Raw genomic sequence first — 17,674 nt, forward strand, 5'->3', positions numbered from 1 at the left:
TAAAAAATCAGCGTGTGAACAATTATTTGGGGGCACTAATACAAGTGACTCTGAATTCTGGTGTCCAGGTTGGTAAATACATGGATTTGCAAAGCTCTGACTCTAACGCAAAGGCAAAGAGCAGGCTACAGACTGATGCATTCACTGGTTAAGATGACAAATGTCACAGGTCCTGGCAGGTCCTATCATCTGTCACCAATTAAGACACAGTTAATTGCAAGTGGACTGTGTTGCTGTTGTCAAGTCCATTTCAGGAGTTCTAAACTTGCTTTCATTCAATTTACATTTTTTGAACCAATACCTTTGGCATTTAGATTAGGTAGAAATAAAGTGTGCCAAAAAGAGTAGGCTACACCTGTTACCTCACTGAGCCAGATACCAACATTAAAACACTCAGGTTGGGATCACAGTCAAGATCAAGAAAAACCTGATGTTGGCATCTCTAGAAGAAACTTCTTGTTGTCATGTGAATCATGACTGTCCCTTCTCACAGGCAAAGGTAGAAGCAGTGTGAACACCTTAGAGAGGAGGTTACAGTGAAGTGTTGGTCGTACAAGTGTCTGAAGTTGACACTGGAGATGTCCCGTGTCCTGCTACCAGTTGTCTTTTATTTCTTGTAACCATTACAGCCATCTTTCTCTAACCTTAACCAAGTAATTTTAGGTAGTAGTAGTTTGCCTAAACTTAATGGCTGGGAATCTTTTCTAATCTCATAATTCAATTCAATTAAGATTCTTGATTTCACAGTTCTTACTTCAGTGCAGTGTGTACCACACATTCATTCATGTCTTTAGTGTATTGAACTGCAGTATGAAACAAACAGTAATAAGCAGTTTAACTGCTCTTGATGACGTTAACTGCAATACTTTGGAAGCCTGTTACAATATTGTGCTTATATGAGAATAATGAAGTGATTCCTCTCAGACTTTCCACATTTTTTATTCCATCAACATAATGTTATTTACAATGCTATTTTTTTAAAACCATCCCTATTGATTAGACCCTAATCTTAGAAGAGGCAGAACACCCATATCAGTCATTTTTGTAGTGTAGACTTGTAGGAGCTGGTGCATTAAGTAAAAATGGCACAAGATAAAATTCTTATTGTCTAACTCTTCACCAGACTTGATAATTAAAGTAAAAGTTTCACGCTGAAATCAGCTCACCTGAGATAACCTTCTCCAGAGTTAGAAGGCAGGGCTCTGTTCAGGTATGACAACAATGAACAAGCATGGTTGACTGACTAACTGGCTTTTCCTGACTCTCATGATGTAACATTCTCATACATTATGTCTCACTTGATTAGTCTGCTATCTTACGGAAAGCATATAGTTACGTAGAGTTAAACTTTGGGATCAACTGCTGTGAGTTTAACTTTAAAAAAGAGCGCAAACAATTAGTGTGTTACATGCACACAAGTATCCTAATTATTATCAGAGTTTTGGAGTGTATTATGTGTTTGCATGGTTTCAGAAACCTAAATAAGCCATTGTCTATGTTAGGAAGAGTACTGAGAAATCAGCATATTAAGGCACGTAAAGACCTTATCAAGGTCTGATCATTGGGTACTGTCTGCACAGGTGTGTCCTTTAGCACAGTCAGTAAGTTAAACAAAGATATGATGATAAATTATTTAATGAGTTTGAGACACATTTCTGATAAAGGTCTACTCCAAATGTAGTCAACAGTGGCATAAAACTAAAGTAAACAGGCTGAGAAAGTGAAGCCTTCTACAGTCGGAGCAATGTTGTGGTTTTTTCTTTACCTCTACTTGTTCATTCTTTCATAATCAGCCTTTTGTGTTTCTGGTCCTTCTGAAAGGAACTTGTTAGCAGTTTGAGTAGTCTTAGTAGACCCATACATGTTGGCAGCTAGCTGGTGAGAAGTGGTGTTTGCTGGTTTTTTTAGATGGTTGAATCAAAGGCTTGAATGAATCGGGATGTTTGTGTAATTGTAAATGTTATGTTGATGAGGGCTTACAGCATGGATCTGTATATTTTTTTATGAACTTATTTTTTGGTACATTTATTTTGTGATTGTCTGCTCACCAAGTGAATTTGTTTTTGTCTCATCTTTCATCAAAGTACGCCAAAGGACAACCTTTCAAAATTTCACTCAATTCTAGAGGCGTGCATTACTATAACATCAACAGTTGGATGATAACCTCGGCCTCTGTATTTTTCTGTCAGAGAAATATGACTTGAGTGTGAGCAGAGATATTGGCATGAATCTGAGAGCCTTCAATTACCTGTTAGAATTTCCCTGAAGACTGGAATAGGCGTGGCTGAGCACAATTGCTTTCCCGTCAAGACAAACTGTAAGTGAAACCTGTCCACAGCAGGGTGCCACCACAGGTAAACATGTTATTAAAACAAACCAATGAAACTGACCTCACTGAATTCCTCTGCTTGCTTTCTGGCCTCTCCCTCCACTGTACTCTGATAATTTTCCTGTAATTCCTTTAATTGTTTTTCCTCCTGACCCCTTCTGATTCAATCTTCCTGTCTTCTTTTCTTGTCTCTGAGCTTTTTCAGTCGTGTTTGTTCCTCCTCTTGTCTCTGGTGGTCTCCTCGATATCGTTTCTCCCACCATTCATTCTTTTTCCCAACCCTCTTGTTTTGTCCTTTTTTTGCATCAGTTCTCTGCCTGCAGTTGTCTTTTTCAGATTAAAATTCAAAGTGAGATAAAAAAAAAAAAAAACCATTGAGGTTTCTCCCATTTGCAATGATTTTGAGATACAGAGAAATACACAGTTAAAAAAAGGACCAGTTTGCATCGAAAGTGTCAACCTTGAGAATGTGCTGTAAATACTTTTATGTGTTTGGTGCACAAAAGCTGAAGGCAGATTTTCCAAGTTCAGAATAAGCCCGCAGGACTTGCAGCGTAAAAATGTTGTGGTCTTGTTGTGGTTCTGCATAGATTTTATATAAGTTGGTGAATGTCTAATATGGGATTCGTGGATATGTGTTTATCATACCTCTGTGCCAGAGAGGATCAACCAACTTGGTGGTGAATGTCATAGGAATCTCCAGGCAATGAAGCTGAGGGCAGAATGATAAACTGAGTGTGGGGGTTTGAGAGTGGAAGCAGCAGCATGTCTGTAGATTCTATCACCATAGTCAAAGACTGATGGGAAGACTACCTTAACTACAATTCAAGGGGAAGCTGGATCTGTGTCTGTACAAAAATCTGGGTTTTGTGATAAGTTTTTCAATATCAAGTTTAAATGTAAATGATTCATCAAGCCAGGCACCTCAAAATTTCTACACTGTGACTCTCAATATTGCTATCATTGAGTGTGGATGGGTGTAGATTTTGTTTTGCTTGCATTAAGTATCAGTTTAAGGTTGACGAGTGCATCTTAAAGAGCATTAAAAGAAAGTCTCAACAGTAACTTGTACAGACTCAGCAAAAAAGTGCAAATGATTGATGCATGAAGAAAAGTGGAGTAAAGAGGTGACATGACAAAAGATATGTTTTCTTTTTTACCTGTGGCCTTAGTGCTTTTCTTCCTGCATCAGAAACTCTCTCGTTGGGTCACTCTCTTGGGTTGAAAGTCAAGATGTTCCACTGGTCACTCCCCCGAGAAGCTTGGAGAGCTTCTGTTCTGTATTTGTTTTCGAAGTTTGTGTGTTTTAGACTTTGTGTTGTTTCTGTATTTGCAGCGTGTTTGTTGTTAATGTATTTGTTTTGGCATCCTGCTGCATGCTTTGTCATTTGCAACACACTTCTGTTGTCTTTGTTTTGGATATGTTTTTGAATTTGCATCATTTCTGAGGCTGCAGCATGTTTCTCCAAAAAGACATGTTTAGGTACATTGTAGCACATTTGATCTTGTCAACCACCGTACAGAACAGTGTCATGCAAGTAAAGATGGACATTATAGATCCTTCTAGAATACCTTTCTGTCATGGGTAAAAACTCAGATTGGATATTTCTTCCTTTGGCACACTGAAAAGTGTATTGAAATAACATAAGCAGCAATGAATGTTTTTATATGTATTTATAGAAAGACAATCTGTATATTTCAGTATGGGCACTTCAGTAAAGACTGTTCTGTCACAGTAGAACATGCTCACTGCTTTTCATGTATCAGCTCTATGAAAAAAAGTTACATCAAAATGTAATGATTCGAGCACTTTATTCATCTGTGCATTTTCAAAATACTGAATTGTGTGTTAAGAAACAAGATAACATATTTGCAGATTGTGCACAGGAAAAACATTCTATACGACTGATTAAGACATCTTATTGTGCATAAAATGTGGTAAAAATGACAAACACAGTATAAGCCTTCTGTAATTATAAATACAGCTGAACTAAAGAATAAAAAAAGACATTTACAGTGTGATCCTGGTTGTTTGCTTACATTGTATGACTGCAGTTACAAATGAGAAAAGTAACTTTCCTTGTAAAACAAAAATAAGGATGGGATTACATTCCTTACGCATTCATTTATTTGCTTCTGTCATCAGGTTTCACTAGTTTACGCTGAACATTTGCTATAATATCTCTGAACTGTGAGGCAAAGGTAAAGTAGCTAAATGTGAGATTACAGGTTTTGTTTAACTTGAGCAAAAGACTTTTGTTTCCTGACATGCTGTCTGTTACACACTAAACTTTACAGCTAATGTACATGCACAAAGTTAAACTTGATCAGGTATTACAATCAGTTGAACGGAAGTTATATAAACTATGAGCTGGAGTAAATGTTAACTGTTCACAGAAACTCCACTTAGCACGATAGAACATTATTTATCAGATTGTTATTTTTATGTCCGACATAGGTTAAATACAGGAATCTGAACACTTTGATACATGAGTTCCTATCACCGCATATCACTGTGACCAAAAATGAAACATCTCATAAAATGCAACAAGCCTTGTCTTCTGTGGCTTTTTTCACATGTTCCTGCATCCAGTCATTTATTTCCTCCCTGTGTATTTTCTTTAGCTCATTGAGTTCTTTCTTCAGATTTTCCTTTTCATCACCATATGCATATTTCAGCTCATTTATTTCTCGATCTTGTTTTTCCTTCAGTTTGTCAAAGTCTTTCTGGTATGCTTTGTTTCTGCACAGCTGTCGTATCATCGTGTCATTTTGTTTTTGATGCCTCTGCTGTAGAGCCTCCATTTTCTTTCCATACTTTTCCACCTCAACTGAAAGATCGTTCATGTATGTACGTCTGAATTCATTGCATTCTTCAGCTTGCTTTCTGGTCTCCTCTACGTTTTTCCTCCTTATTTCCTCTGCTTTCTTTTTATAGTTTTCTTGTATTTCTTTCAGTTCTCTTTCCTGCTGTTCTCTTCTGATTCTAGCTTCTTTTCTTTCATTTTCGTATCTTTCCAATTCCCGCTCGTGCTCTTCTCTGAACTTTTTAAGTCGTGTTCGCTCCTCCTCTTGTGTCTGTTTATCTTCTCGATATCGTTTCTCCCACCATTCCCTTCTTTCCTGCTCCCATGCCTCTCGTTCTTGTCTCAAGTGTGCTCTGTTCCGCATTAATAACATCCTGGCAACAGGTGCCTTTTTTTCTGTTTCACATTTTAGTTTTTTCTCCACAGTGTCAAATTTTTGTTCCCATTCATGTCGATGGATTTCCTCCTGCCTTTTCTGGTTCTTTTCCTCCTCTTCTCTTTTTTCTCTTTCTCTCCTCATCTTTTCAATCTCCCTCTGTATATGTTCCTCCTTGTCTTTAACTAGTTTGCCTCCCTCATCTTGATCAAATTTAGGTATTAATTCTGGCAATTCTTCTTTCTTCTCTTGCATTTCTTTTTGATGTTTTCTTTCAAGATCTTGCTGTTCCCTCTGTATCTCTGGTTCTTTCTCCTTCATGATCTTATCCATTTCCTTTTTTATGGCTGCCTCTGCTTCTTTGAACATCTCTGAGGTGTAGCAGCCACCGCCGTTTTTCCTCACCATCGCCTCAACCTTGTTCAGCAGCTGTTTGACCTGAGAACGATTCATCTGATCATTGTTATTGAAGACCTGATATCCTCCTCCATATTCAGTGGCCAGTTTTTTGACAAAACCCTCTCTGTCGTCTTCTATGTAACTCTCTATTGTTTGGTCTTTAAGATCATCTCCTTTGGTGAATATAACAATGACAAAGTCTTGTGACTCCTTGCCAAAAAATGTCTTGATCAGTTCCACAGTGTCTTTTTCCTCTTCTGTAAAGCGGCCAATCTGCAGCACTAGTAAGATTGCATGAGGTCCTGGAGATAACAAGCTGATGCATTTCACAAGCTCCTGTTGAACTTCGTAATTGGACAAAGTCGTGTCGTACAAGCCTGGTGTGTCGACCACAGCGACAGGCCGCCCATCAATCTCTCCTGTTTCTTTTTGGCAAAGCCTGGTCACTGACGTCATGCGGGCTTTAGCTTTGAAGCATTCTTTTCCCAAAATGGTATTTCCAGTGGCACTCTTTCCAGAACCGGTCTTCCCAATCAGCACCATCCTGAGACACTCTCTGTTCTGCACCATCCTGACAGACTTAGTACTCGGCACCATCCTGAGAGACTCTTTGCTCGACACTGTCTTAAAGGACTCCTCTCTTCTTGGCACCATCCGGACGGACTCGGTTCTCAGCACCATTCTGAGAGATTCTTTACTCTGTATCCTCTCGAAGGACTCTCTGCTCTGCACCATCCCAGAGGACTCTCTACTTGGCACCATCCTGTGAAGCTCTTTACTCTGATATTTAGAACCTTTTGCCTGATATAAAGATGCATGCCTTGTAACTGTCGGAAACAGATCTTTTGTGAAGCCTCTGCATCCCACCACTCTCATCTTTTCCACAGTATCTAACACCTCAGAGACTTGCTTCTTGTCCTCGTTGTTGAAGATAACATATCGTCCACCACAGCTCTGAAAGAGCTGCTGGATGACTCCGTTACCTTGTAGAAACCTCACAGCCACTGAAAAGTTACAATTTGCCTCTGTAGTAATAAGAATCATGGTGAAATCATTGACTCTAGAGCTGAAAATGTTTCGGATGGTCTCTAACTCTTTCTTGTCTTCCTCACTTGGGGGATCTAAAGGCAGAACAAGAATGAAGGCATGGACACCCTCAGGATCACAGTGTGATATACACTTTAGTGATTCTTTCCTTGCTGCCTCCTTAGGTTTTCCATACAAGGCAGGCAGCTTCACCAGGGAAACCCACCGTCCACACACCTCTGCCTCACTTTTAATACACTCCGATGAGTCAACAGGTGGACCAAACGTTCTTTCTCCCAGAATGGAATTAGCTGCTGAAGTCTTCCAGTCTCCATGTCGCCCACACAATACCAAGTTAAGAGGTGGTTTTGGACATTCAGGTGCTTCCATGAGATCAGTCTGATCAGTAAAGTTTAAATATCGTCCCTTGTTTTCACTCACTATGTTTTGCATTTTTCCAATCAGTTCTTGAAGATCATAGTCAGCAAAATCAGCCAAGTTGATTCTGTGCTGTCTTTGTCCACAGTCTTGGATGAGTTGCTTGACTGAAGAATTCTCTCGCATATAATTTTGTGTCATGATAATCATCAAGTATTTAAAAGCATTTTGACCAAAGAGGCTCATGATGAAGTTACATGTTTGTCTGTCCTTCTCAGTAAAATCAGAAGTTTTCACTAACAGCAGCAGCACATTTGGTCCAGGGGGGCACTGAGCAACACACTTCTTCATCTCATGTCTCACTTTATCCACAGGCAGACTGAAGACATTTGCTGTTTTCACTACGGTTAAGGATTGGTTTGTCCAGTCTCTGTGCATAGATTGCTTCAACATTGTATGATGAGAACAATCTTTTTTTCCAGTGATGAAGTTGCTTAGTGTTATCTTTTCATTCCAGCTTTTTCCAAACATCACAATTCTGAGTTCAGATGCTGTAAAACAATAACAATAACAGCATTACAAATTTTACATCATTGTTGTCGTTTCATTAATGTTAGTCACGTGGACTTTTTAAAAGCAATTTAGAGACAAGTTTTGTTCTTATCATGATCTTATCTGATATGCCGATGATATTGTGCCATTTATCTCAGTTTCAGAAATGTCTATATCTGCTGTCCTTGGGTTGTACAATTTTTTAATTGCTTTTTTTAATTGCTGGTCAACTGGGATACCTCAGAAATCACACCCTTTGACTTGACACTAACTGTCTAATTCTCAGCAGGTAGAGTGCAGTGGGTTTAGCAAACACTGAGTCATCCCTTTTACGTTACGTTACAACGATTCATTTAAAACAATATTGTGTCAATATTTAAAACACTAATAGTGTTTCAGTGTAATGGCATCATTTTACAGCTATCTTTGTGGATAATAAACAGGTGCTGTAAGAGAAGAAAAATAAATTAGTTTCTATGACAAAAGCTTCATATCTGCTGTAGGTGCATTGCCACTGCTTTATTACTGTACCAAAACCACAGAAGACCAATTAGTCTGTAACGATGCACAGTGTTGACTAGTGGTTTTGATTCTCAACCATAGTTGGCTATTCTGTGAAATACCTATTTCGTGGTAGTATCAAGAATGACAGTGTGGTTAACAGCAATGTGCGCCTCTACAGCAAAGGCAAAAATGTATGCCATCAGAATAAATTGAAAGATGATATTAACACATTAAAACTTGAAGGTTGTTCACTTTGCATTTTCCTTTTCCATTTTCCTGCTACTGTCACAGACTAGGTTTGGCCCACTGCCTTCATTCATCTTTTTTATATGATCTAATTTCTGTTTGTGTAATAAATTTTATTAAAGCGTTCCTCCTTGCTGACAGACCTATCTATGACATGAATTCATAATAGACTTACTGAATGTTGATGTTGCCATCTTATGTTAGAGAAATTACAGGTATGTAACTGAAGTTGGTGCCTGTTGAGTTCAAGGAAACACAGAAATTTGTTAAATTATGATAGTAAAACTTAGAGGTAAATAAGACAAGTAAATATAACGATTCAAGCACTGAATTATGTGTTTTTCGTATTATTTATGTGTGTTAGGCAACCAGTCAACCGTGTTGCTCAGTGTAGTTTTACAATTATGTCCACATTGTGCCTTAAATATACGGAATATGCTAAAACTTAACAAAAATATACTTAATCATATATAAATATATATATCCTTTCACTTATCCTTTCCTCTTCACATAGTCAAACATGTTGCACTTACCTGAGGTTTATTGCAGTTTTGTCATAGTTTTGGATGAGGTCATGCCATGTCTTGTGTAACAATATGCTGTAGTTAGTCTGATAACTACTGTTACATATTCTGGTCCGTCATATTGCCAGGTCTGAACAGTTGACACCTGCAAATTATCAATCAACTGTTTTGATTAATCAAGTTAAGTTTGTAGGCTACACACATTCTGTATATTTTTCTCCTTCTCATTGGTTATCTGTTGCATTTATTACATGTTTAATCTACTCACCAGATAAAAATCTCACTCAGTCTCAAAGCGCGTCCCAGCTCATAAATAAAATCAACTCATCCACGACTATCTTTTTGCCAGCAGTTAGGTATGGCAGCAATGAATGGGCAGGGCCTGCACACAGAGAGAGAGACTTTGAATGCCAAGACGCATTGATTGTTGTCATTGCACAAGTATGACAACAATGAAACAGCCCTGGCTGTGTTTGGTGGGCTGATTAACTGCTCATGACTTGACTTTTTTTTTTTTTTGCTCTGTTTAAGATAGATATTCTGTAGATGGATCATTAGATCTGCTGCCTTGCACACAGTTAGTATGACTGTGTGCATGGGGTTAACTGAAGTGAGTTTAGGCTTAAATGTGCAAACAGAACAATCTTGACTAAAATGCCACACTAGGGTTATTGAAACCTCTTATCTTGTAACCAGGGTGGGGCATATGGTGCAAACAGGTGGAGTGACACCGAGAGCAGTTTGGCGACAAGGTACGAGCACAGAAAATGCACACCTCTAAAACAAAGTTCAAGTAATAGATTAAATAGCTAGGTAAGACCTGTGGTTGTGCTGTATTTCCATCAGAAAATGGGACCCCTGTAGAGACTGACATTAGCTTAAACTTGAGGGCCTCCCACAGGAAAAAACCCAACATATTACAGAATTTGGAATTCCCCTTAAATGGTGCCTGAGTGCACGTGATTTCTCATCAAGGCTCAGAAAAACTGGTAGAGCTCATCCATGCCACTATACAGCCAGAGAAAAGAATCAAAGTGGCATTTGGTTACCTGTATGATGCACATAAAAGTTTTCCAACTTGAAGTGCAACTGATCAGTCTTCAGTCTCCCGGCTTAAAAAAGAGACCCTTGATTGTTGGAATTCAGCTTTCTTTACGGGTACTGATGATGACATCAAGAGAGCAAGTTTTCAAAAGAAGTGACAGCTAACCCCTTTATTCAAACCCAGCCTGTCCTGTAGCTGCATTCCATTCTGGTTTATTTCCTTCTTCTTTTGGTTAGAAATTGGACTTTGAATATGCCCAAAATGCTTGGTCAGAGAAAAAGTTCAAACATCAGTTTGAAACATTGAAAAATGGACTGAGGGCCTTTCTCCATTGAGATGTTTTTTATGTTTTCTGTTGAGTAGCTTTAATAAAAGTTCACTGGCTGTTGCTATTTTTTGCAGCTCTGACTTGTTAGAGGATGATCTAATTGCCTGTACAGTCATTTTGGATGTAACTCAGCAAACCCCTGAAAATGGCCGTTGAGTTGGGCCAGACCACACTAAAGTTGTGGACTGACTTTGTTGAACTTTGTCAGCATAAATGTTTTAGATAAACACAATTTTACACATGTAGACACATTATTACACTTTGTAAGGTATTTGAGTTGTTTGATTTGTAGCCTCACAGTGTTCATATGTAGGCTATTATTTAAAGGCTGATTATACAGCTATTTTGGCTTTGTATGAAAACAGAGAACAGAGGGAAAAAAAATCAGAGAGCTGATGATACTGTGTCCCAGACGAATGATTTTAAATTCAACCACGTTGCTGGACGCAGCAGGGACCTTTATTTTCATACCTGAGAGTCTGTTGGATGTGTTTGATTTATAACACTGCCCTGCCTGAATGTAGCAGCATGTATATATTAAACACATACATTTGTTTTAAATGCATACAAGCCGCTGCATGTTTGTGAACCTGATGTACTCTATTTATCCTAGGAGGTCATATGGTATGTTTGATTTACAGCCTGGTCCCTCCTGGCTGTGTTTTCACATGGGCCCAACAAACACCCCACCCCTCCCCGGTGTGGAAAGAATTAATAAAACACACACACACACACAGGCAAACAGGGATCTTCAGCAGGCTCACTTTGACTTGTCTGGCTCAACTAACTGCTCTCCTCAAATGTTTCTGATATCTATCAGCACTTTCACTTACTGTCATTAACAGGGAATGCACAATTCCACTATTGTGTGAGATTGTAAAATACTACTATTAACTCTGAAATACAAAATGACATCACATCCTATTTGCTTTGGATTTTATACACTTCTTTGTGTATTATTCATATAGAATACACCTAAAAACGCCATAAACAGGAGGAGCTTTGTTTTTAAACTTTTTGACAGTTGAGTAGGTATTGCTATTGTAGTGTCTATGAATGCAGTGTCTGTCAACATGCATTCATGTTGTCATACATGCTCTGATTTCTTGTGGGTGTTAATGGTCAGAGTCGTTTTATGGAGGCAAAATTTCTGTAAATGTATACACAGCATAATAGTGAAGGAAGGCACTGACATCACTACAGAGAGCCTGGAACATCACCATCTTGCCGGCCATTAAAGGAAGATGCACAGTGGTGATCCCACCAGCAGCTATAAGATGTCAGAGGGGACAGCCTGGCCTTTTTGGATTATGCAGTGCACATTGAAGAGGACAGGAGTCTCAACATTGACATACATAAAACCCATGCACACTGATAAGTATTTGTTCTTCGATTCTCATCACCCTCTTGAGCACAAGCTGGGGGTTATCAGAACCCTACAACATCGAACTCAGAACATGCCCAGAAGGACCGACGGCAAGGATAAGGAGCAGAAACACATCAGAGAAGCGCTCAGAATATATGGCCACCCAAACTGAGCCTTCATCAAGAACCCAAAAAGACACCGAACAGAAAGAGAAGGAAAGCACAATAAATTGAACAACAGTGTCATCCCTTACATTGCAGGAGTATCTGAAAGGATCTGAAAGATTTTCAACAAACACCAAATCCCTGTTCACTTCAAGCCCAGCAAAACATTAAGGCAGAAGCTTGTCCACCCCAAGGACAACACACTTAGACACAAGCAGAGCAATATAGTTTATGCAGTACAATGCAGCAAGGAATGTACAGACTTGCACACTGGGGAAGCAAAGCAACAAAACAAAACAACCGTTTCACAAGCATATGGTACAACACAGGAGTGCCAACACCTCAGGTCAAGACTCAGCAGTCCACCTACAACTCAACGACATCGGACATTCCTTTGGGGACAATAATTTACAAAGTATGGCCAGGGAAGACTGATGTTTTGAAAATGGAGTGAAAGAAGCCATCCATGTCAAACTGGAAAGACCATAACTGAACAGAGGAGGTGGTGCTGATGCTGGGTGGAGCTATGATCCTGCCCGCGAACAAATGCCTGAGACTCCTAACCAGTCGGTGAGAACCGAAGAAGCCTTTTGGATGAGAGGCGAAATGTCTTCTAGAACCACAAACAAGTCCAGTTGCCTTTGGAAGCACTTAGAAGTATTCTCCTCTAGAAATACATGTATAATATCCTTCTTCCGTCAGCAGTATTTCTCTACTTGTTTTCCTGTTTTGAATTCTTTTTCTCTCTTTATTTTCTTTTTTCATTTCCTCACTCATTGTATTTTAGCTTGGTGTGTCTTCACTTCATTAAATAAGCATAATGTCACACAGCTGACATTTCCCCACCTTCCCCTCCTTCTTACAATTTTCTGTTTATTTGTCTTTTTTCTCATTTAGTTATTTATCCTCCTCAAAGTCTCTTTCCCATTGTTTATTCTCCCCTCTTCCGTTGAGAGTCACTTTGACAGAAGAAGGAAAAGTTGTCCGGAATGTGACTGTGATGGTTCATCTATCTGCAGATTATGCAAGTCTTTCATAGAAAGCAAATGAAACCAATTTATGCCCTGAAGGATGGAAAACGGTGTTTAAAATACATTGATTGATTTAGAAAATGGTCAACAGGACTGTAAAATCAACATGATTTTTTACATATAGTGGGCTAAAATGTTAAAAACCTCCAGTATAGTTGGTTAGATTTGTGTATTTCTTTACTGGGCAGATTTGGATTTGATGGTGAACTTTGCTTTTGGATGTATTTTAACAATCTGATGTTTAAATGGAGCTTTTGATTGCATCAAGAGGCATTTTAGTGAACTGAAGTCAAACTTCATTAGTTGAACGTTTCTCATATGAAGACATTCAATGTGCTTTGAATTATCTGGACATTAAAAATCAGTTATGCTTTGGATTTAATATTGTTTCTTTTCACTTTAAGTGGTTGTCCCAAGCTGTTTGCAAAGAGTAATTAGTTTTCTGGCTCGAAGGTACTTTGGCAGGAAAACATTAGAGTCGTGTGGGAGTTGAACCTGTGACCTCACAGTTATGATCTGGTCTGTCTGACAGCCTGTCAACCTGATGGGAGAAAAGAACATTTGGGAAATTGTTTAAAAATAGTTTGGGATGAATGTGAAAATGTGGTTTTGAACGTGGAGTTTGCTCATGTTGTTAGAATGATGTTTTTGGGTGGTTGAGGTGTTGTTTTAGCAGTGGTGTGACCCAGGATCCGTCAGCTCACTGGCTGTGTGTTTGAACAACATTACGGTCATTAGTTGGTCTGAAGAGAGTGAGAGACACCAGATATTTCCCATAAATCATTTGGGTTTGGTCAGATGTGAAATCAAGTTGTTATCAGATGGGAAGCATTTCCAAAATCGGACCTGGATAGAGTCACTGACACCTCACACTGTCCCGTCTGCAGTTCTGTTGATCGGCACTTTGCTTTTGCCCTGTTTGAGACATTATTTCAGGATGATTATAATGTCAGACTATTGATTTGTTCAAAACTTTCATCAGGTGAGTTATCCAAACACACAGTGGCCAGATATACATGAATTTATCTGTGGATATTCATGGTCCTCAGAGGAGAGTTTTCTCGATGATTTTAGTGACCCTCTGACCTTTTCTCCAGCACCCCCAACAGGTCAAAGTAGAAATTATCAAAACCTAATTTTCAAAATGCTGCAGTTTGCCTTGCTGCATTTAATGTGTAATGATCTTCATGAGAAAACAAGAGTAAAATATTATGACTGCTAGCAGAGAAAAATTTGTATTTCTGTGCTACTGTAAATCAGTGGTTGGCAACTCTTTTAACTTGTGACCCATAAAATCAGAGCTATGTACCAGTTTGTCACTGGTTTCATACATCTGCCAGTTATGACCAGTTCTAAAAAAGCAAAGATTAGGGGCAATCTGGAAAAAAAAAAGAAAAAAAAAATTATATAATTTAGTATAATTTAAAGGCTTTTTCTGCTTATCCATCCTCTTAATTGTCATGTGAGAGACACCTCAAAGGATTGTGAGGTCTGTGGGTAGCCACCAGGACAAGCTGGCAGGGTAGGGTAAATTGTACCTTTGTGGAACTTGCTGTCTCAGTAGTGGTGTAGGTCCCTGAGGGCTAGCAAACTGCTGCTGAATCTGGTTCACCTGGATACTCTGCTCTAAGGCCTACTGAACTGCTTGGCCAAAACAGCTCTTCTGGAACTACAAGGAGAATGCGAAGAGCCCTTTGGCTTGGCTCAGAAAGTTGGGATTGGGCCAGCATTGTCTTGCAGCGAGTCATGGTAAGTACTGACATTAGCTTACCAAGCTCACTGGTCATAAGGGCGAACGGCTGCAGAGATGCATCACTGAGGCTCTGGGCTGAAGCATCCATGCTGGAGGATTGCAGGGACTGAGAAAGGGCTACTATCAGGCAGCAAAGAGCATGTCAAGTACAGCCCTTGCATTTCAGCACATCATAGCATTTCACTACAAAGTCATCTGTAATGCAACACTGTGGCCTGGGACAGCAAGTGTCAGGTCTCAAGACCTCATTGGTTGACACAGTGAGGGAGACAATAGATGGATTCGCAGTTGGCATCTCGCCTAGTCCATAACTGCTGCCATTTTGCATGGAAGACAATGCCTTGCCATTTCTTGTGTGGTGACAAAGATTTAGGATCTGGCCAGCATTTGTGATGCTTCTAAATGTATAGCTTGAAGGGCATCACATAAAAATGGTGGGAATTCACTAACGGAGTTGCTGCAGACGGAGCTTCATCCATGCCTCAGTGTGCCAGCCCCATATGGACCACTGGTTTAACTGTGTCTGGGGCAGCCTGCAAGCCTCTCCCTGGAGGGAGGGGAACAGGAAGCATGGGTGGAAGCCTCTACTCCTCCATGCCCTGGTCCATTCTTGCAGAACTGCCTACAGGAAGCCCTTGTAGACAGGCCATTCTCATCCTATCATAGTGGTGCAGGGGTCCTAGCATGTGGGCTATCCACCCGGGTCACAGCCCACCTACCTGGCTGGAAGTTAGGGAGCAAATCTTTGATCTCAGCAAACTCTGAGGCTAATGTGTCACCTGTAGCTGCTTAACAGTCGACTTTCTTGGCCTTTTTCCTAGGTGGGGCACATTCAGGTGGGGAGTGACTTGGCCCGCTCCATGCATTTGAAGCTACACCAGATGGAGGCAGCTGGCATTCAAGCTGCCATGCTTCCACCTGAGCTAGTTGGGCTAACGTCAGTTTCTGCTGCATGAAACTGTAATTCATGCACTGACTGTCAGGCCTGGCTGTCAGGTGTATAACACAGAGGCCTGTGGGGTATTCTTCATGGCCATCGGTAGCTACCAGCTGAGCCATGCAGGAGCAACGAATGTGAACCTAACAATGGGGCTTTTCTTATGTTTATGTGTGTCTTCTGTTATTCTTTCTTCTCTCTCTCACTTTATGTATTTATTTATTTTTTGCACAAGAGAAATAAACAGATGGCACCGACTATTCCAAATCAAGCTTGCCCGTCACTGCAAGCACAAACACCTAACTGAGTGACAATAAACTTCAAAGGAGGCCCAAAAATAGGCTCCTATAAAAAGCATAACTTGTCTGAAAGCTAACAAAGTAAGCATGAGTTGAACATGAGTTGATGTATGAGTTGATGTATTTGATGTTTTGCAAGATCCATAAGATAATAACAATAGTAAAACTATGTTTTTGTGGCACATTTCAAATGAAATGCGTATGTCTCTGTGTTTTATTGCAGGTCCTGTATCTTCTACAGAGCGTGTATGGATATCCCCAGAGGCACAGAGCTGCTGGTTTGGTACAATGACTCCTACACTTCCTTCTTCGGTATCCCGCTGCAGTGCATCGCTCAGGACGAAAACTGTGAGAGAACACTGCTTTTTTTCTGTCTTTCTTTTTTTTTTTTCTTGGCTTCTCTATGTTGGAGTTCTCTGTTTATATTTAATCAGCATCAGCTTCAAAATATGAATATGACAGCTCTAAAAATAATCCTTGATTTTATGGACCCATGCGAAAGAAAACAAGACATTTAGTGTTGTAAGATTACATTGTCTCTTCTAAAACTCCAGCAGGTCACAAGTTTGATTTCCCAACTGCTGTAGTATGTCTTGCTGAAGTGTCCTTGAGCAAGAAAGCGAATTTAGTGAATTTCCCCAGTGTGCAATCAATTAAGTTTGTCTTATCTTAGCTGAATAGGTAGGAAAAATTAAAGCAAGGCACTTAACGCTGATAAAACCACCAGCCAAATGTTTCAGATGTAAATGTGACTGTAAAATCTATGTTCTGGCTCTGCAACTGGTCTGTGTGCAGGAAAAAAGCTGCAGTTTTCTTTGGATGGCGCTCTAATTTCATTACCGACAGTATTTAAACTCTTAGACTGGAGAAAAGAAAGCTTTTGGCCCGCCACAAAAACAAACGCAGTGAAGGCAGGTTTTTCACAAACTTGCCACTGTCTGATTTATTTGTCTGACCAACTGAGCCAGTCAAAACAAGAATGGAAGAAGTCTATTGTTTGCTAAAACATGGGCACTCTGTGGCCTGGTGTCGTCGTGCTGCCCCTCTCTCCCTGTTTCTCTCCTCGCTGTAACACCAGCGTTTCTCGATCCAAACTTTGCATCCTCTTCTTCGGCAAACAAAAGTGCACACATATGTGAGCCTCCATCTTTTGACTGGGACTGTCCGTTTTAGTCCATCTCATGTCTGATGATTCATGAAAACCTCATAACTCCAATTTTGTGATGTTCATGTTTTGACTCAGTCTTAGTCCACCTGGTTCTTGTTTGGGTTGGCAGTTTTCAGGGTATGTTACAAAATCAAATGACTCATTTTGAATAAATATATTACTTTTCTGGCAAGAGTTGAAGAAGAGTCCTGTCGAAACGGTTCATACAATGACTAAAAGGAGCAGTTTGTGTTTTACCGTCACTTGTTCAAGCTCTCTGTTCATGTGTTTTTTTGGTAAATCTTTGAGTCTCTTCTAGTTTCTATCTTGTTGTAGTGAAGAAAATACTATGGTGTGTCTGGCAAAATATTCATGTATCTTAATTTTAGTTTAGTTTAAGAGTCACAAAATGGTCTTAACTCTGAATTTCTGAGATCTTAATTTCAGTATAAACATTTACTGT

The 17,674-nt window shown here is 39.6% G+C and overlaps 2 protein-coding genes across 2 annotated transcripts in view; one reads left to right on the top strand and one right to left on the bottom strand.

Annotated features, from left to right (window-relative positions):
• The window catches only part of prdm6 (PR domain containing 6), an 88,150-nt gene that overhangs the window by 45,676 nt on the left and 24,800 nt on the right, over positions 1–17,674 (top strand). Inside the window, exon 7 of the mRNA XM_076729884.1 lies at positions 16,288–16,412. Coding sequence (XP_076585999.1) covers positions 16,288–16,412 — 125 coding nt within the window. The remainder of the gene's footprint in view (positions 1–16,287; positions 16,413–17,674) is intronic.
• On the bottom strand, positions 4,865–14,916 carry LOC143320595 (uncharacterized). Its single transcript, XM_076730393.1, has 3 exons — positions 14,847–14,916; positions 5,593–7,032; positions 4,865–5,520 (listed from the first exon to the last, which is right to left on the bottom strand). Exons 1-3 carry the CDS (start codon positions 14,914–14,916, stop codon positions 4,865–4,867), a joined length of 2,166 nt encoding a protein of 721 aa, XP_076586508.1.

Source organism: Chaetodon auriga, chromosome 5, assembly GCF_051107435.1.
Source record: "Chaetodon auriga isolate fChaAug3 chromosome 5, fChaAug3.hap1, whole genome shotgun sequence".
In the NCBI taxonomy this organism is placed as follows: Eukaryota; Metazoa; Chordata; class Actinopteri; order Chaetodontiformes; family Chaetodontidae; genus Chaetodon; species Chaetodon auriga.